Source organism: Leptonotus elevatus, chromosome 14, assembly GCF_054856555.1.
Source record: "Leptonotus elevatus isolate MCC_2025b chromosome 14, RoL_Lele_1.0, whole genome shotgun sequence".
NCBI classification, from domain to species: Eukaryota; Metazoa; Chordata; class Actinopteri; order Syngnathiformes; family Syngnathidae; genus Leptonotus; species Leptonotus elevatus.
In genome coordinates, this window is record NC_141252.1 from 16,239,926 (window position 1) to 16,261,969 (window position 22,044).

Here is a 22,044-nt window from a genome sequence, read left to right on the forward strand (position 1 = left end):
ATCAATAATTGTAGATGGGGGTGCGGTGGTGTAATAATTTTAAACTATAAACCAATATTTGTGGCGTTGACAATGATTTTACTGGGAAGTCTAGGGTTTAAAAGTGCAAGGGAGGGTGAGGGTGCACTTACTGAAGAGTTGAGGCAGACGAGAAGAGCTCTGGTAGCAAAATTACAAACATATGAAGAGAAAACTGCAGGAATATACTATGTGAGAAAATAAACACATGAAGACCTGCCAAGCACTGGCTCAGCAGAGGTACTTCCCCTTATGTTCACAGCTGGATTTATGAGACAGTGAGCAATACTCCCCTCTTCTCTTCCAGACTCTGACACAAGCAGGGGAATTTAGCTGCTTTATGTTAGGCTACTGCAAAAATAGGAATGATAGTGGCACAGTCCTGGCTTAAAATACCAAAGTTAAATGGTTGTACACAAAGACAGAAATATTTCCAAACCAAAACTTAGTTCATCAATTCACAACTACTGTATATATATATATATACTGTGTATTGAGTCCATAACATTTTGACTTGTAAATTGTTTGCTTATTTTCAGCCTTGAATTATATACCTAAATCAAACAGACTTACAAGAGAGAACTGCATTCTACAGTATGGTAAGAAAAATAAGAAAATATATTTCTTACCACTACCATACAGTACTTGTAGTAGCAACTAAGTATAGTATTATAAAAGGACATGTGGGATGCATTATTTGTTGTTGTGAATTTATGGAAAAACACATTTTTCTTGTGTTTTAGAAGCTGCTCACCAGCCTCATACTGTTCAAAACAGCACATAGACTACATTGTAAATTCCAACTACAATTTTAAAAAACTAATAATTTCCAACAAGAAATGGGAAAGTGTTTTCTTTAAGTAACACCCATTTATAGTCAACAGTCTGCTTGACACCTGTGTAATGAATAATTAGACTCGGCTGTAGACGTTTGTAGTCTAAAATTTAGGCTTTTTGGGCTTTGCTCCAGAGACTTTCAGTGGGGTGTACTCATTTTTGCATCACCCTAATTTGAATAAAACTAAAAACTCTGTTCTCTAATGTATTTTATTAACCTTACTTACATGCACTTTTCCACTTCTTCAAAATTAGTCAGACAATACCATCTGCACCAGAAAACCTACCTGCTTTGCAAATACGCTGTTAACAATTGATTAACATGAATAGGATTAATTTGAAAAGCTGGTAAAGCATCTAACGCCAAACTAGCTGGTAGACTGACTGTATGTCTATCAGGATATTGACTTTGCATGAATAAACAATGCATGCAATGCATGCAAAATAACACTAGAAGTGGACAAAAGTAATAATTTAACACTTATCATGAACACTTTGTTTTGGTCAGAAACAGATCATAGGTTTGTATACTGCCGTGTAAATGCCTTTTCACTGCGTGTTCTCATGGTTAAAAAAAATAAAATAAGATTCCCATGCACACCAAAATCCATCACAACAAAGAACATCATGTTATTGTTTTCTTGGTCACAAGTACAAACCGCAAATCCAATGAAGTTGGGACATTGTGTAAAATGTAAATAAAAACGAAAGACAATGATTTCCAAATCCTTTTCAACCTACATTATATGGCAAATGGTATTTCACGTGTGTAGCGCTTTTCCACCTATTACAAACTTCAACATGGTCACAAGGGATGGGAATCGAAACCACAACTCCTGGGTTAGGAGATGACCACTCTATTGCTGAGCCATGCCACACCCAATTACACTACAAATATAAGGCATTTAATGTTGAAACTGATGAACATTCTTGTTTTGTTTGCAAATATTTTGGTTTTAATTTACAAATGTAACACATTCAAAAAAATAAAAAAAGCTAGGACAGTGGCAAGAAAAGACGTTGTGTAATGCTCAAAAAACACCTGTTTGGAACATTCCACAGGGGGAAATGGTAATTGGAAATTGGTGTGTGACATGATTGGGTATAAAAGGAGCATTCCGGAAAGGCTCAGTTGTTCACAAGAAAGGATGGGGTGAGGTTCACCACTTTGTGAACAACTGCTTGAGCCAATAGTTTAACAAAAATGCTTCTGAATGAACAGTTGTAAGGAATATGGGAATTTTGTCATCTACGGTCCTAATATCATCAAAAGATGGAAAGAATCTGGAGAAATCTCTGAGCATAAACGGCAAGGCACCATTAATGCTGAAAGGTACTTATTTAAGAAAGGTAATGCCTGGCCACATTCTTCACGTCACAACAACTTAGCTTCATAGTAAAACAGTGTGAGTGCTAGACTCCTCTGCCACCAGTTCAGACCAGTCTCATACTGAAAATGTGTGCCAAATTATGAAGCGCAAAATATGACAATGGAGACCTTGGACTGATGAGCAAATGAAGTTGTACATCAAAGGAGAATGGGAAAGACCAACAACAAACCTTCAACATTACTCTCCTCCGCTCCCAAACGCTTAGTGAGTGTTATTAAAAGGAAAGATGATGTTACACCGTGCAAACATGCCCTTGTCCCAGCTTTTTTTGGAACGTTTTGTAGACATTAAATAAGTAAAATTAAAGTTAATCTGTTTGAACATTAAATATCTTATCCTTATAGTATATTCAATTGAATAGAGGTTGAACGTGATTTGCAAATCATTGTATTGTGGTGCAATGTCCCAACTTAGAAGATAGAGGTTTTCTTTATGGACTGTACCTAGCCTCGGATCGTTTCTACTCCTACATTTTTGTTTGTGTTTGCATATGTGCGTTTGGGTCCTTGTGGGTGGTGGGAGGTCATGTTTAACAATGTGAAGCACTTTGAGTTGCACTGTTATATGAAAAACATTCTTATATGGATGGATGGATGGATGGATCAATGGATGGATGGCTAGATAGATAGATAGATAGATAGATAGATAGATAGATAGATAGATAGATAGATAGATAGATAGATAGATAGATAGATAGATAGATAGATAGATAGATAGATAGATAGATAGATAGATAGATAGATAGATAGATAGATAGATAGATAGATAGATAGATAGATATTTGTAATTGTGATCAATAATAACTTGACAAATTAGCTAGCTGTAATGTGGACCAGCTTTTTCGCCCATTGAAAACACAACGTGCTGCTAACTAAACAAGGCAGCAAACACAGAACATTATATAAACAGGATAAGGGGACTTGACGCAAATAAACCAAAGAAAGAATGTGAGTTTTAGCTTACTCCATCAGGAGTCACCATAGAGACTCATTCGTATGATTTGACTGGCAGATTTTGCACCTGATGCTCTTCCTGATGCAAAACACCCATTTTTACCAGGGCCTGTGACACTGACCAGGAATTGAACCCCCACTTTCCGTCAGTAGAAATATACATGTGAACGAAATTGTTGGCACCCCTACGATAATAAACGAAAACCCTGCAGCGGTCACAGAAATTACTTGAAACTGACAGAAGTAATAATAAATAAATATTTAACGGCTTTTGAATTGTGGTTCAACTGAATTATTTTATTAGGGCCCGAGCAGTGACTGCTGCAAGGTCCCTATTGTATCTGTAGAAATTATTTAGATTTTTCAGCGAATTAATCACATTTTTCAAGTCCTAAACATGCTCGAAAACTCACCGAATTTCGGTCAAGTAGGATCAGGTAGGACAAATTGGTAGCTAAACTAACCACTGAAATTGTGCATCACTGACTGAAACAGAGACAAAACCACATCACTTTAGTCTTACCCAGGTGAATCTATACAAGTTAGTGACAGCACATCTGTCTGGGGAAAGCTATAAAGTCATCTAAAAAATTTTAGCTTCATCATTCCACTGTGAAGCAGATCATCTGCAACTAGAGAACACTGAAAATGACTACAATCCAGCCTAGAAGTGGATGACCTTCTAAAATATCAGCAAGACCCAAAAGACAAATGATAATTCAGGTGAAAGCCAACAAGTGCATCACAACGAGGGATTTGCAGACCTCTTTTGCTGCATCTTGGACACATGTGCATGCTTCAACAATCAGAAGAAAAGTCAATCGACAAGGCTTTCATGGAAGGCTTGCTAAGTAGAAGCCTGTGCTCACAAAAAAAAGATCAAAGCTGCCCATCTCAACTTTGCCAGAGAGTACCTGGACAAACCTGAAGCTTTTTGGAAGTTCCTTCTGTGGACAGATGAGTCCAAAATTAAACAGTTTGGTCACAACTAAAAATGTAATTTGGTAAAAAGTAAACACCGCATACCAGCAAAAGAACCTTCACCCTACAGTGAAGCAGGGTGGTGAGAATGTTAAGTTATGGGCTGGCTTTTCATCCTCAGGACTTGGACAGCTCCACATAGTCCAGGGAATCATGAATTCAGAGGAATATTATAAAATCCTGGATCATAACCTGAAGCCGTTCTTTGTGAAGTTACAGCCTGGTAGAAGATGGACCATGCAACATGGCAATAATCCAAAGCATTCCAGCAATACAACTAAGGAATGGCTGAAGAACAACAAAATTCATGTTCTGGATGTGCCCAGTTAAAATCCTGACTTTAATTTTTTCAAAATACTGTGGCGGGACCTGAAGCAAGCAGTGTATGCTAGACGCCCATCCAATTGCTCTCAATTGGCTGCATTTTGCAACGAAGAGTGGCAAAAATCCCCCAAAGTAGATGTGAAAGAAAGTGTTTGGATGAAGTTATCATTGCAAAAGGAGGTGCAATGTCTGATTAAGTGAGAGGTTCACATACTTTTGCACACATAGAATCATGGAGTTTTTCTTAAATCAACAACTTTTGCTCAATGATGAATGACAATATTATCATTCTTTTAGTTCAAGTCTATTATTTTCAATGTCAGCATTGTAGATTTGAATATGACGAAACATTTAATGAGGTTATTTTAATATTTTATACCAAAAATCTGACCATGCATGCAGGATTCACAAACTTTTGAGCAGCACTGTATATATATGCAGCTTATCCATCAGATCACACGGGGCGCGCTATAAAGGAAGTGCAAGAGCGTCAGGCAAAGCAAAACAAACCAAGTGAGCCCAAATACAGTAGGAGAGACAGAACAAGGGTGAGACAATTTGTGCCTTCATTATGGAAAAGAAAGTAGATTGAACCCGGTGCGGTAACATTAAAACACCTGCGGCTTACAGTCGGGTGTGGCTTATATGTGTAACAAACTCGAGTATTCCCCAAATTTAGCTAGCGTGGCTTATAGTCAGGTGTGCCTTATAGTCCAGAAATTACTGTATATATATATATATATATATATATATATACATACATACATATATATATATATATATATATATATATATATACATATATATATACATACATATATACATATATATATACATATATATATACATACATATATATATATATATATACATACATATATATATATATATATATACATATATATATACATACATATATATATATACATATACATATATATATATACATATACATATATATATATACATATACATATATATACATATACACTCTTTTTTTAAATGGCAATTGGGGCCATTCATTGCCAAAAAAATAAAAAGGACGCTGATTCTTGAGGTTCTCAACATTTACCAAAACTCATTGAGCTTTACACACTCATCACACTTGCCCAAAAAAAATCCGTATGTAAAGGTTTATTATGCCATTTGAAAAAATATTCTAATTCAAATGTGCCCCAAAGTAGCCCGGGCTGCGAGGGCTCTAGTTTAATTATTTTAACTCGTGAAACAGGCTTCAACAGAAATAATGGTACTCCTAGAAAAGAGAAAACACTAAATATAATTTAGCCATATGGACTTGTTCAACAAATGCGTCATCCAATTAGCATGATACATGTCTTCAAACTTACAAGCAGTCACTTGGCCTATTCAAAGGGTGATTAGTAGTCACTGTGCGGTTTGTTAACAGGGTGTGGACTGCACTATACATGGCCCAGGTGAAGCGAATGGGAGAATTGCCTCAGATTAGAACTAAATTTATAGACAAGCACGTTAAAGGTAAAGGTAAAGACCATCGCCAAGTAGCTTGATGTACATGTGACCGCAGTTGCACATATTCAGAAATTTATGATCCATGGGAATGTAGCCAACCTCCCTAGACGTGACAGCAGGAGGAAAGTTGATGACAAATTGAAAGGACGGATAATAACAATTGAAACAAAAGAGCCCAGGACAACCTACAATGAAATTAAAGGCGAACTCCAAGTTCAATGAACATCAGGGTAAAACTGCACCGTCCGTTATTTTTTTATATAAAGTGGACTCTAAGAGTGATGGCCAAGGATAACACTACTGTTGACGCAAAAATTAAGGAGGACCTGTTATTTTCTGAAGCTGCTTTGCTATCGAATCTGTGCAAAATGCTATCTAACTATCCATCTATCAATCTTGAAAACTATATCAGGGTATTCATTCTCGAGAGGAATGTGCTGTCCAGTGTCAGAAGGCTTGGTCTCAGATGCAAGTCATAGGTCTTGCAACAGGATAATGACCCAAAACACGCATAAAAACACCCAAAAAAAAGCTATGGACAAAAAATTAACTACCGTATTCTGAAGTGGCCCTCTATGAGCTGTGAACTAATTTCTATTGACCATCTAAAACATACCGTTTGGAGAAAACACACTTCAAACTTGAGACAACTGGAGTAGTTTGCTCATCAAGAGTGTGGCAAAATACTTTCTGGGAGGTGAAGAAGTCTCATTGAAAAATTGTTAGATCGCAGTGATTGCTTCAAAAGATTGTGCAACAAAATATTAGGTTAAAAGGTACAATCATTTTTTTATTTGTTTTGTATTAAATAATTCAATTGAACCACAATTCAAAAGCAATGTCAAATTTTCATTTATTCTTACTTTCACATTCTGTCTGATCACATTATTTCTGTGACCACTTTTCTTTCATTAACAGAGGCGTACCAGCACTTTTGTCCATGTGTGTAGAATTGTTAGCCTGACAGCTGCTGAAGTTAAAATGCTGTGCTACTACAGAAAACACTCAATCATAGAATACAAAATAGAACCATGATGACACCCATCTCTTACAGGATGTCGCAGACCGGGTGATTTGGATTTCCTACACACCTGACTAACTGAACAGATCCAAGGTGGGACAAGAAATAAAAGATAAGAATGTGAAAACTTCCTGGGCTACCAAGAATATATAATGAGGCAAATAATTTCAAGAAAATGTTTCCCCTGTATCATTTACTTAACCTGGATACTCACCGGTAATTCTGAAGGTTCGGGTAGAAACTCTGCATCTTCGCCAAAAATAAAATCTGGGGGCAGCTCCGGATAATGGGCATTAAATATAATATCCCCTGGAGGGAAAAATGATGAAAACAGATTAGCTTAATGACTCACACAGTCTAAATCTTTTTCTGCCCTGTAAAATACCCTTTGATTTTGGAAACGTTATTTGGCAATAATCTGGAATTCAGGAGAATGTTGACATGCTGTAAAGACAGAATTCTAGTTTATTTCATGCTTGCAATCAATTTTTTTTTAAATGCTAGTATAAACTATTCCTAATTTGTTTACAAACAGAATATATTGTACTGCACTTTGCAAAGTTTATACACTAATTTGGTGCTGCTTAGGAGGTATTTTTTTAAAATGAGAAATAGAAATTGTTCCCTAAAAAAAAAAAGGTGACTAGCGGTAAAGTTCTTTTTAAATAAAATACATTAAGGTGATATTAAATACAATCTAAATACGAGCATTTAAATTGTGTTTTGGAGATTAAAGAGTGTAGAAAATTAATGGATAGATGGATGGTTTTGACAGGGAAAACCAAAACAAAATTAAGGTCACAACATATGACAGCTGTGTCTGACATAAATGTCTTCTTTTTTTAATTTTAGTTTTAGTTTTATTTTCCGCATGACAAGGATTTGAGCCCTAGGTTCTTTTTATTTAAGCACCTAAAGTAATGAGCCAACTTGACATTTAGGAGTGAAGATACTCAGTCAAGCTTGTAACCATAATGTGCATAGATACAATAGTAAAAAGAGAAAAAATGTAAATGACTTTAAATTCAAAATATTATTAAAATATGTAACCAATGTCATAGATAAGATGGCATGGTCTGCTAAAAAATGTGGCAATTATATTATGATCACATAAGGCGTTGATAATGTGGGATCACAATGTTCTAATATGTTGCACAATTCTATTTATGTGCTACAAGACTGTTTAGTTCTGCTTTTTTGGTCAATCTGTTGATAGCAGGAAGAGACCAACTTAAATGTATAGATGGAAATTTCCAGAGGAGAGGACTCAAACAGACAAGAGGATGTGTTGTAAGCTACTGAAAGTCAGACAAAAATACAGGAGGGTGGGGGTGAGGGGGAAAGTCTACACACTGCTGTTCATATGCGATACAAAAAATGAGCTAAAAATAACAATATTTTCCACCATGAATGTAACCTGTACAAGTCAACTGAAAGAAGGTTAAATTTTTTAGAGGGAAAGTAGAGCTGAGGTAATGTGGTTGCACAAATGTGCACACCCTCCTCTAGGGAAGTAGCTGTGTTCATAATGGACCAATAACATTCTGGCTTTTGTTAAATGAGAGTCAGCATACACCTGTGACCTGCCACCGTTTAAAATGCCTCTCATTAACCCAAGTAAATTTCAAATATTTTAGTATGTTTTTGCTGCCTTCTATGAGAAGACTGAAGGTTTTGCGCTAACACTGGCTGGTATTTGGAATTGTTCAAAAGTCCCTTCACTTTAACCAAAAACCCAGTCCCAAATAAAGAAAAACAGTGCCAAAGCATGATGCTGCCAAAAGGTTTACTGTACTTAAGGTATGGCGTTCTTTTGGTGATGTTGTGTTTTCTCTAAACAACCTTTTCAAATAATGGCCAAAAAATTCAATCTTGGTTTCACTGGGCTACAAAACATTTTCCCACAAGCTTTAAGAGATATAAAGTGTGTTTTTATCAAATGTAGCCGAGTTTGGATGTTTTTCTTCGTAAGATAAGGCTTCCATTTTGCTAACATACCTCATAATTCAGACATACGGTATGAAGACGGTAAATATGTACAGCAAGTACTTTCCACACATTCCTGCACATTCTTCAGGTTGCTTTCGGCCGCTCTGCAGCCTTGCTGACCAGTTTCCTTCTCATCTGTTCATCAATTTTGGTGGGCCAGAATTTGGTAATGTCACTGTTGAACCATCTTTTCTCAACTTATTGTTGACTGTCTTCACTGTGTTCCATTGTATTTTTACTACCTGGTAAATTGTTTAGTACTCGTCTCCTGACACCTGATGGTATCTCTCTGATGCTATGGAAGTTCACTGCAGACCATTGCTTAGGCTGTTTGATGTGGCTACAAAATTGTCAGGAAAAGCCAATTAAAACATCTGAAATATATATTGGGTTACTCAGAGGCACGTTAAATGGTGGCCCGTGTGTGTTTGAATGTGATTTTTTCATCTATGCATGGGCACTGCGAGCTGCAGCCTCTCCAAGATGGCTTTGGCTGAGAGAGGAAAGGTACACAGGACTACGCAACTGTGCCATCCATACTATACCACCCAAAAACTGTCAACAGGATATCCTGAGAGGAAAAGGCACAAATTGTTCTTTGGTTGTACCAGGCAAAGTGGTGGCGTGGAGGGGGGCTGGGTTTGAATTAATGATGCTTAGATCTGTGCAGAGCGTACCAAGCTTTGGCACGCTAGAAGTGGGACGGTCCATAAACTGGCAGACACCAACCTGCAGCTCTGCATCCTTGATTAAACAAACATTCATCCTGAGGCCAAAGCACAGGAAAGTACAACAGCTGCAGAGATTTCATGTGCTACGTAGGAATGCCAATGGCTTGTTTTTTGTTTACTTGCAAGTTGCCGCCTAAATGTCTACAAGAATTAAAGACATATTCCAAAACCTAAAGACAGGTTAGATTGTGCAGCTCCGTCATACTATTAATAAGGTGTTTGATATTTTTTTTGATAAGCTGACCAAAATCAAGCTCTTCCTTTGCTGAACACCCTAGAATAATATTTTATTGCACTGAACTGTAAATGATCATGTCATAATCTTTTGTTAGCGGTGCAGAGACGTACAAACAGTTAAGGTAAACTCTGCTTAGAAACAAAAAACATCCAAACATGTCATTTGTTCTATCTATTAAGAAAATGTGCAGGCAACCTTGCCTGCTGGCAACATGGAGGAAGTATTGTTAATTGAATTTCCATAACACTTCTTACGTTGCTATTAAGGATTCAAAGCTGTATGACACATTCATTCATTCTCTGAAAATTAAGGGTGAATTAGGTTATGTGGCTATAAAGTAACATCAAAATGCATTGCAAGCATTCAATCATACATCGTCACTATATACATTTCTAGCAACTGTACCTGTTCAAATCAATTTTCCCCTCCCCTAATTTCATTAAAAATTGCCTGAAAACACATTTACATAAATACTGTCTGGCATTTATCATAAACTGACTTGCCCCGTTCAATTATCATTATTATTATTATTTTTCATATATTTCCCACTTAAATGCTTAAGATCATCAAGAAAATGTATAATTAAGACAAAGATAACCAAATTAAACATAAAATACAGTTTTAAAATTGTATTTTGATTTATTTGAGGGGGTTGCCAGTGATCAAAACTACCTGACCATGGGTGAAAAAGTACTTGGCCCTCTTTTCAAATCATGAATTTAATGTAGCTTACTGGCTTATCACATTTTTTAGTTCATTTTTATTGACCACACCACAGCCTGATGATCTCCAGATCAGCAAAATCAAGAAATCGCCTAAAAAGAGCCTTTTTGAAAGAATAAAGTGACCCAAAAGATCTCAAAAAGCAGCTACTAATTGTCAGGAAAACAAAAATGTGAATAAGGGCAGGATCTGGATATTTAAAAATCCAAATAAGAAGAGTTTTTTTCCCATGAAAAAAAATGGGATTGGTAACAAAAAACCAAAATCTGCAAATAGGTGAATTAAAAAATGCTGACTCGCAATGCAAACTAAACTGTATCTTTTTTTTTAGCCCATTGAAGCTTCTACCTCAAGATTGTACAATTTCCAAAGGACCACAATTGGGGTAAAACGTCTCGAATGTTACAGTTCAAATCATCGTTATAAATAACACAAGACCTCAGCTACCAAGTACAGGAGATAATTCCAAAGGGTTCTCCATGTCAACGCATCAAAATAACCGTGACGTTTCAAACGCTGTCACTTCCCCTAAGAACTTCTCTCAAATACTGCAAAAAGAACATTATTTTGAGAAGAGCAGCGTGAGCAGGTTGTGTACTTAAGTGATCAATTGGTTTTACATGAATTTATTTTTTATGGATGATCTTTAAAGTCTTGAAAGGGCTTATTCTGTGTGCTTTAGTAAATTCCACAAAGATGTGGGCCACATCACGTTGATACTAAAAGTTATCATAAACCAAACATTTCTGGATAAACAAGCATCTTGCTTCCCCTTTCGTGCCTGGACATTTTCCATTAGATAGGCTTACAAAATCAAACATCTTAAATAATATTTAAGTATGACTCAGTATCACTGGACACTGAAAAATTAGCTGAGATATGGTTGTGGTTATTTGTAGGGCAAAATTAATCATGTTATGTGTTATGGGTTCGACACACAAGAGGCGACAAGCAACAGCGAATTACATACCTCGTCGCCTCGCAGGTCAAACTAGACACACGGGAGGCGACAAACGACAGCGAAATACGTACCTCGTCGCCTTGCAGGTCTCAACAAACGGGACGCGATAAGCAGCCGCCACGGCGGCAGCAACATACGTCACTCTCGTGTTACAACAGATTTGATTGTCTTTTAAAATTGGAGGGAATCTAAACATTTTCATTGTAATGTAAACACAGAAGTTTCACTACAGTACGTAATTCCAGTATAAAGATCCATTCATTTCTTCTTCTTCTTATTATTATTAACTGTTACAAAAAAGGTAAAGAAAACTAACCGGACCAATTAACCCTGTACCAACAAGCTCTTATGCACCGGCCTTTTTGTTGACGTCACGGAAATGATTGCGTGAAGTATCGTACAAAATGATAGTTTTTGTTTTGTTTTCACAAAATGATAAATGCTAAAATGATCTCATCCATTTTGCTGGATAGCCCACTGTGTAGAATGCCCAGCGTTCATTGGCTCATCAATGAAACTGTTGCTGATTGGTTGAAGCCCCCGGCTACAGCAACAAAAGTTGAACATGTTTTAACTTTGTAGAATCGCGTCGTGGGCCTACGCGCGCACGTCTACGTGTACGCGTGCGATTTTTCACATGCACGAATGTCGCGTGTCGCCGAGGGGGAAAGGCGATTTTCGCCTTGTGCCCTGCTTCCATAGGAAATGAATTGAGAGCAAACAACGTCGCCTCCCGTGTGCCGAGCCCATTAGCCAACTAAAAAAGATTCACCTTGTACATACTATCTCTTGACATTTGTGCAGTCCTAAATGTGTGTGCAATTACTAGTTTCAGACATACAGTACTTACAGTATGCGTGGCACAAAATCAAAAAACTATATTGATTTTTGCCTCATAGTGAAACCGTTTACGATCTAATTAGACCGCTGCCAAAAGATTGATTGATCCACAAAATGTTGGTGATATGACAGGGAATTTAAGTGCAAACTGTCAAGCATGACACAATGATTTAAATGAGCTCAGACCAGAATTATGACCAGTTTTCTCACATACATTTGAGGGTTTCTCCAGCATAGGGGATGTGAAGTTTGAAGCGATCACAACAAGGACCTGGAGTCAAAGATGTACATCTGAAAATGAAAGATAATTTAAAAAAAATAAAAGGACAATAGAGCAAACACAAATAAATTACACCTGTATTGTATTGACACATTTGTTGAAAAACAAAGCAATTTGGTTTAATTAAACGCAGTTAAAATACAAAATGACTTAACCATCCCATTGATAATTATTGCTAAGATAAGGAAGCATGTGTAAGCCATGAATGAAATTGATGAAATATTAGATTGCAATAATATACAATGTAAGTACATTAACTTGCTGAGATTTTCTTTGAAATTCCTACATCTCTGCTGAGATAATGAGACTAAGGCATCAGTTATTCGGCTAACCACTAATTAAATCAAGAGACGCAGAAAAGCATCTCTGAGCACACAAAACATTGAATTTTTTTTTCTTCAAAAAATTAGTTTACACCTAATTTAAATGTGATTAATGATTTCTGCTGCAATTGTCTGATTGCAGGGTCAAAACTTGAAACACATATTTCATCCCACATTGTATTAAAGTTTAGGTTTTGTTGGTGGTGGTGTGATGGTACCACTTATACCTAGGAGCTGAGAATTGGTATTGATTCTATTTAAATTTGTGTCTAACTTAAGCAGGATGTTGAGGCAAGTCCCAAAACTCTAATTATCTGAAGCTAGTTTTACTGACATGGCAGTGAGTTTATTGGTGGTGAGTGGAATGGGATATTCACATCATGGATGTAGTGTAGTGGAAAAAACAACAAAAAACAGCAGCAATTACATGAGGTGTCATGTTAAAATGAACCTAAATTTAATAAGTATGAGGTCCAACTTGGTAACAGCAGAATGTACTTAGAGGGGAAAAAAGCACTCACACGAAATATGCGTTTAAAAATAATAATAAATAATAAAAACATTGTAACCTGAATTGTCATTAAATTATAATTTTTTTGTCAGACCTCTGTGCTAAACGGGCAACCTCACCCAGTTTTGAGGTCTGTAACTCGGAGGCAATTTGTCGAGTCCAGTCCCACTCGGCCATTCCGCACTACGCTGCACAGCATAGGTCGCAACTCCGGTGAAATCCTGTGCAGTGCAACTTCTGGGGAGATGTTGTTCATTTTATCTACCCTGACAAAAATAAAAACAAGCACAACCAATTTAAAAGTCGTGTTTGAGCTGATTTGTCGTGTAGTGCACTATTTTAACACGTGAAATTCAAATTACAGACAAGATTTGTCAGCGCAACCTACAGACGACCACGTTTAATCACTTATTGGTATCATGGAAATGTTTGAGCACACCAGAATACTTTCTGTCGAGGAATTAACATGTACGATTCATGATAGAACTCCAGACACTGTCTCGAAACGGTCAATCAAGTTTGAACACTGACGCCGTGATCAAACAAATACGGTCAGGGTTTCACAAGAACCATTCTGATATTTCCCTTACCTTTATAATAATAAACAAGCAAGCGTTTACCTACGAGTTGTTAGCATTTTTCGGAGTACGGCATTTTACATTATCAACCTTTAAACAATTATTTGTATCGACACATACAATAACTCAAACTAACTCAAATATCCTACGGTGTAAATTACAATACCTGGAAAAAGCTGGAAATTAAATATCTTCAATTTTGACTTGAGCGTATACTTCAGATTCCATTACTTCCGGGTACATGTTGTTTGGGTCCTTTCAAAGGACCCTGCTTATTGGTCTATTATAATGCCTGCTTAAACAATGCACATTATAATTCCGATATACAAATGTATACAGTGATTTACGACTATATTTTTAATAATTAGTGACATTTTATATTTAAAAAATATATCTACATCATTTGAAATTGATAAGTTTGTTAGATATTAAATAATACTGCTCAGGCATTAGTTTCCTCATTGTTTATGTCAATAAGCGCTGACGGAGCGATGTACCTCGCCCTGCTTCTTCATTTTGAAAACAGAAAAGGTAAACGTGTTTAGTGGATCCGCATTGGCTGATTAAACTATCATTGTCCGTGTTCCATAATATTTCTAAAGTTGCGACATGACTCCTGGTACTTACGTGGATTGTGTTGACGGCGCATGATACGTTTTTTTGTTTTGTTTATTTTCTGCAGTTTTAATTTATGTGCATGCATGATACACTTCGAAACTCACGTGATGCACTGTGCCAATAAATAACATTTAATTTAACGCAGAAGTCAGAATAAAAACTTTGCACTAATGAGCGGATCTTTTCAGTGATCGGAGTTGAAATCACAATATTAGATAACATTTCCCAAATGGTGAGTGAAGTTTGGTTTTATGGATAATATACATTAATAACTACTTTTTTGTCACCCTAATTCCCAGACAGTTGTAATTGTCTGGCGTACAAAAAGAGCTTCACAGTGCTTTTCTCGATGCATGTATAATTTAAAATTATTATATTGAACTAATTCGTAGTTATTAACATAATAATAACTGGGCAAAGGTCTTCGTTTGTTGTTCGCTTCCATGGCTTCCTTTCCATGCGGTATTGTGTCACTAAAACTGCAAAACATGAAAGCTCAAGTTAATTTTGTTGACTGAAAAAAAAAAGAAGAAAAAACGTTTGTATTGTTTCTGTCAGACCTGTGTGTCTTCTACTTTTCGTGCATTGTTTCATAAATCCTCTTGACAACAGCTTTCCTAAAATATCTTTATAATTGCATTGATACTAGTGAATTTATTATAATAATGTCATACTGTTTATGCCAGGAGTAACCAACCTTTAGAAAGTGAGATCTACTTCTTGGGTTCTGATTAGTGTGAAGGGCTGTCACTTCGGTACACACTTCTGAAATAACAAATTTGATGAAATTATCTTTTAATAATAATATTGTGTGTTATTGTTAGTAATTAAAGCTATTAGTGTCATTTTGTGACGACACTGGTCATGTTAGGGCACTGCGTTGGTGATCCCTGGTTTATGCTGTTTCTTTTGCTATTTGGAAATCCAATGTATATTATTTTCTATGCATGTATATTGCACACAAAACCAACTCTACACATGAGATTTGAAATTGACATGGCTCAAAACTGTGAACAGTTTGTGGCTCTGGTGTTTCCTACTTTAGTCAATAGGAAGTTTGGAACCTGTGACATGCTGGACTAAAATTACCCAAAAGTTTGCAGAACAAGTCTGTGATTTTTTTATATATAATACCAAATAAGACATAGGCAAAAAAAAAAAAAAGGACAAGGGCTGTCTTGTTTTGATTAGTGTGCAGTAAATGTAGTTTGTTACTAAAGTAATAGACAGAATCTTGAGGGATTTTAATACTATGTTCTGAAAATGAACGTATTACTTAATTTATTCATTTGGCAGACATGCACTTTTGCCTGCGGATGAGGCAAACCATGCATTTTGATGAAGCTGGTCAGCTTTGACAGATCAGTATTTAATTCGGCAAATAATTCCTTTTTAAAAGATAGGACAATGAATATCTGAGCATATTCTCCTGCAGTAGAATCACTGGCTGCTTCTAACATTTATTTTGCTTGCATGCGGAACAAAGACAATATGTTGTGAAATGTGGAAAGAGAGAAGTAAAGCATCCTACAGCCAGCGGCCAGGCTTTCCAAGTCCTCCACTGCCGAGGAAGAGATTTGAAGAGATTAACACACTAGCATTAGCTCTGATACAAACTGAGGATTGAATTAATTAAAGACTTTGCTTGGCTGTGGTGTGTTCACATCGTCTAGTATTGAAGCTGCAAACCCCCCTTCCCACCCACTGCCCCGCAAATACACTAGTGTGCAGTGTGTGCGCACAAACACACACACACACACACACTCAAACACCACTAATATGACTGTCCAACTCAGCCAATGATGAAGGCTCTATTTTTACCTTATTTGTCTCCTCCATGCTCATGCTAATGTTGGAAATAAACTATCAAGCACTTGTGGTTTGGAGGCGGTTTTGAATCTAGTTTGCTCATTTTACCTGAAATATCCCCCAGAAGTCCACTGATTATTAACAAAAAGAAAACAACAAAAAGGATGGTGTATAGGAGTAAAAAAACAACAACAACAACAACTGAATGTAGTATTGATAATAGATCATTTTATTGTTCCAAATATTCACAAATGAAAGATTTGATTTGCATGAAATCGTTTTATCCAGAATAACACAGGTGTGTCTTATCAGGTCATGACTGAAGAGGCCTTTGACGTGGTGGTGGTTGGTTCTTGCATGACTGACTTGGTCAGGTAAGTAAAGTCAGCCCAAAGGCTATATGTGAAGGTGTATTAGTGCAACATTATATTATACTTCCTTAAAGTTGTAGTCATATGAATAATAGTCTTGCAGGAAGTATCGTATTAGTTAAGTTGTCAATCCTGTAGGACAAGTCACCCTTTCTTCATTTACAGACTATTTGTGTTCTTCCTTTGTTTGGTTGTTGCATGAAGGTTGTCAAAGAATAAACAAAGTCCATCCATCCACAAAGGTGACAATCCAGTGTTGCCTTGACTTTCAAGTTTAATTTGTTCCATGACCAAGCTTGTAACTCAATTGATTTGTACTATGTATCAAATCAAAATTAATAATTAAAATGAATTGTAATGCCATTAATCTGCTCCACCCCCTAAAAAAAGCACATTTATTTGTGTTGCATTTAAAAAACTAATAATTAAAAAAGCACTTTATTATGAAATATAAAAACATACATAATGTAACACTTCAATAACCAAAATGGTATAAAATATAAATAGCTCTCAGGCAGAAACCTGAATGTCCAAATATGTTGTATGTAATATTTTTTCACAAATCAAAATTAATGGTCTAATGGTAATGTGATCTGTTATTTTAGAAATTATTGACCAATTTAATGTGTTAAAATAAAAATAGCTTGAGAGCTTGGACACTACCCCTTTGTGATTTAGCGGGAGCCTCACGGAATTATGTTGGTAACGGCATTTTACCACTTATTGTCGACTGAAAATGACATCACATGTGTTGAGGCTCAACTTGTAAACAAAACATTAGGTACTGTAAGCCGTGATTGGTTGTTACCTGATCCCTCATCACATGATTTCAATTTAAGTCAACAGCAGGTGGCAAAATGCCTTTATAAAGGTGTTAATTGTACATGAAAAAAATAATGATTTATCAAATTCATGATAGACAAAATATTAACTTTTTACTGCTGAAAATTGCAAAATTAGTCAAATATCCCTTTCTCTCCTATCTGGGGCTCGGCGCAATGATGGGCACTGCGGCGACATGTCTGTGACATTCTAACCAATAGCAGCGTAATCAATTTGTGATTTTTTTTGCAAATTAAATTGGTAATTAAACATGATTATGATGTGTTGGTGCACAACAGTATGTGAGAACAATACCGTATACTGTGAGGTATAATATCATATTTAGCAATGTGATGCTTGGTAACTCAAACAAGATGGTGTGTTTTTTTTCCGTGAAAAGTTGAAAATACACGGATTATGTCTAACAGCGACAAAATATAATTGAGATATTTGTATGTTTTTATACCTTATTATTTATTCTTTATTTCAAGATGTGGAACTATGTGTATATTTCTCTTGTGTATAATTGTCTTTTGCACTAATATAGGACGTTACCCAAAGTTTATTGTACACTGTGCAACGACAAGAGAGATTCTAATATTAAATCAAATAAGACATAAACTGGCTTTGCAAAGTATAATTAAGCCAAAAGTGGAACGCACGTTGTAGTACATTTGTGTGTTGATGTGTCCCATTAAGGGGTGTGGCTTCGTGAGTGATTTCAGCAAATCATCAGCAGTGTTTGTTTGATGGGTTTCAGTCTTTCATGTTCTTCCATACCATACTCATGCATTTATGGATCTTGGTTTGTGAACTTGGGCTGTTGCCAATATAAAACCTCTTGACGGTTATATATTAATTAACCTCGTAACATCCCGAACTTCATTGATGCAAGAGTAAAATAAATAATACTCGACCTTTGCACTCACAAGAATTGTACTAATGTGATAAGGGATGAGGAATGCAAGTCCTAATGTAAGGGCTCCTCACTTTACGGTGTCCATTCCACTGTTCTAATCATTAGTATGTGCATGTTCTGTTCTACTTACTGTACTTAATTTAGAGTTTTGCTTTTGACTTCGCTATAAGAAAAAAAAGAAGAAGTGTGTCGTGGCACATAGTAAGTAGTTAAAGTGACTGCTATGTCAAATATGTTATACTATTTTATATAAGGATAACATAATTATGTTTTATTAAGAGCAATTGCAAGTTAGGATTGTACAAAAAATATGTATATCACACAATATTAGATGCCATTCAAAGTTCCCAACTGCTGATTATGTCATTGTTAGAAGCAGTGTGTTCCTGTTCAAATGATTGTTTATTAATAACAATAACCACAACTTATCATCAGCAGTTTTATTTTTGACTCGCTCTGTAAGCTTATGTAAAATATTTTTCTGTCATGGCTTGTAACTGCCTCCATAAAAATAGAGGAAGTAGTTTAAATTTAGTTATTGCTCCTGGATTTTCATGTCCTGTCCTAAAAGCTTGAAATGTTAATCTATAACATGTTTTAGCTTCATAACTTTCGTGCCGTAGATTAATCATTGTCAGCATAGATCTATGTCCAAACAGTTCCTTTTATGTCTTTATAGAAGTAGTTAATAGCAATCTGCTGTCTTGAGATTTATTGTTTTAGACAGTTTTACTGGTTACAGACAGCCCAAATAATTGTTCTGGTTTTTGACAGATGATGTCGGATTGAAGATCTAAAGATTATAGCTAATTATGTATGAACGTCCTTAAGTGTTGATGTTGCATCAGCCTTCTTGGTTGTAAGATTCAAAGAGCCAAACAGAATCCTTTGTTCATCTCACGCCAGTCGTTTGAAAACAGTTTTTGTCACCCGCTTTTGTCAAAAACTTTCAGAAGAAAGACAGCAGCTCATATGATGACATTTTACCCTTTTAGAGGATCCCTCCACATAAAAGCGACTTTTTTTTCACACATTTTTCATAAATTCTATTATTTGGTACAATCTGAAAGTGAAAAAAAAAGATTAAAAAAACAGTGTTTTAGGTAAGCTAAGAGACCTGATTTATTCCTTTTTTCAAGTCTTTAATTTGTCTCATTAACAATTTAACTACCAATGCTGCCTTGTATTTTGCTTTCAAGGACAGGAGTTATCAATTACAACTATAATAGGCTAACGGGAAAATGCCTGCGTTGCGAAAGTGGGTGTGTGTCGTGTGGCATGGGGGGCTTTATAGATGGAGGTTAGACAGCGGATAGGAGAGTGAAGTGAATTAATTTAAGAGGCTAACAGGAATATATCTGAACCCCTTCAAAGTGTTATGCATGGCTTTGAAGTGGAAAAATCCGGTTGTCTTGAAAAGTCAGTAGATGTGTGTCAGTACAAATGACTGGCACATACACATAAATGCATGCACACTTGATGGGTATGCTGCTGTTGCTCTCAAACACAAAAGGTTATGTTGTAAAAAGTTGTGCTTAATAGCCACGCTGCTGTGTACATAAAGGAGGAACAGAGTCAGTCAGGAGTCAAACCCATTGTAAAAGACATACAGCTCCCCCTGCTGCCAAAGCTCACTGTGTAGACACCTTTCACCTGTTATTAAAACCGAAATTAACCAAATTATACAGTGTTTCCATAGCGTAATCAAGTGTATTGTGTACACAACAATATATGTTCAAATGAGGCTCAAATTCTGATGGCACAGTTCTTTTGCATTTTCGTTCCCCTTTGGAAAATCTAGCTGTGGTATGACAGCTATTGTTCTTATGCTCCGCTCTTGACAAATTCAATCACAACGTGCTTTGTTTTGTTGTGAAAGTGAATTTCTACTCTTTAAGAAAAAAAAATAAAAAAGAAAAGAAAAAAACGTTTTCCCCTCGAACCGTGGTTCAGTGCAATCTCAGTTATTTTCCGACCACAGAGGAAGTAAGTGCAATTGTGCATCTCTTCCACAAGTTAAAACCATAGTTATAAAACCTGCACTCTTACCCACTTATACGAGAAATATCAAATGTGAGGTCATGAATAAATTCTTAATAGCTGGATTTGAGGGTTGAAGCTTAAAGGGGACATACAGTATTTTACAAAATTTTTATTTTTTTGCAAATTGCTTATAATATAAGCCTTATATTATTAAAGAAATGCTGCTATAGTTTCCATCCATTTAGCGCAATGCTTCTCTTTTTTTTTCTTACGCTCCACATAGTTTGTGTCTGTAAGTGACCCATTCAGAATACAGCCCCACACTGAGTTTCTTCACCCATGTCTTTGTAGCTAGCTCTGTTCTTAAAAGCGGTGACCAGACTACAATACACAGAATCACAATCATGTCAAATCTAATAGCAAACCAGAGCTGCAGTGTTGTTGCATACTCTTTAAAGGGTTATTGGATTCGGATTGTTCTGCAAAATTGTCGATAGAGTGAAGGGGGAAATTTTGTTTGGTAGTGTGTGGGTCTGCGTAACTGACAAGCGAGTATTTTATTTTATTTTTTAGCCTTTCTGCTCCCCTGGTTGTCATGGTAATTTGAAAGCAAACTGTTGCTGGCACTTCAATTACTTGGGGGGTATGGTAGTCAGGTGAGCAGTAGCTTGCATGAGAAGTGTAGTAATTGTTGATCCTTGGGGTCTTTTGAGTAAAATTTGATAGCTCATATTATTGCAATCCCTTGGCTTGGTATTCATCAAAATAAAAATAATAAAACCAACAAACAACATAAAATAAGTTCAAACCTTTTTCCTGCATGACGAACATTTGAAAGTCTTTACACATTTAGAAAAAAATATTTGGATCATGGTGTTTTGTTGCAGCTTTTTGAGATCTTTTGTCTGACATCATTTTGTTAGACAGGTTCTATTTAAAAGATTTCTTGATTAAGCAGGTCTGGAGGTCATCAAGCTTGCGTGTGGTCATGGAAAATTAACTCAGATTGCAGCCCCCCCCCCCCCCAACAAATCAACAATTTTTTTTGATTAGCCATACTAATTTTGTGATTTAATAAGGGGGTAAGTGCTCACTCGATCGCTGGTACAAGATCTCAGAGCCCTACTGTGTTTATATTCAATCAGCATTTCTTTAATGTATCCAGGACCTAAACTATTCAGTGATTTATGGCCCAGTCGCAGAATTTTGTTATTTATTCTATAGCTGACTTGGGGCCAATGCAGACATTGTGTGTGTGTGTGTGTGTGTGTGTGCGTGCGTGCGTGCGTGCGTAGACGTTTTATATCCATTGAAGATTTTTTTTTTTTAAAC

The 22,044-nt window shown here is 36.2% G+C and overlaps 2 protein-coding genes across 4 annotated transcripts in view; one reads left to right on the forward strand and one right to left on the reverse strand.

Annotated features, from left to right (window-relative positions):
- babam2 (BRISC and BRCA1 A complex member 2) overlaps positions 1-14,463 on the reverse strand; it is an 84,974-nt gene extending 70,511 nt beyond the window's left edge. The window contains exons 1-4 of the mRNA XM_086093918.1: positions 14,357-14,463; positions 13,732-13,878; positions 12,713-12,789; positions 7,231-7,325 (exon numbers count right to left, since the gene is read on the reverse strand). Of these exons, the coding sequence (XP_085950044.1) occupies positions 7,231-7,325; positions 12,713-12,789; positions 13,732-13,868 (309 nt within the window). The 5' untranslated portion in view covers positions 13,869-13,878; positions 14,357-14,463. The remainder of the gene's footprint in view (positions 1-7,230; positions 7,326-12,712; positions 12,790-13,731; positions 13,879-14,356) is intronic.
- A 179-nt stretch (positions 14,464-14,642) lies between these two features.
- The window catches only part of rbks (ribokinase), a 39,548-nt gene continuing 32,146 nt past the window's right edge, over positions 14,643-22,044 (forward strand). For 2 of the 3 annotated variants that reach the window (XM_086095715.1, XM_086095717.1), the window contains exons 1-2: positions 14,728-15,040; positions 16,930-16,991. In XM_086095715.1, coding sequence (XP_085951841.1) covers positions 15,038-15,040; positions 16,930-16,991 — 65 coding nt within the window. In that variant the 5' untranslated portion in view covers positions 14,728-15,037. The other variant, XM_086095716.1, reaches the window with a different exon arrangement.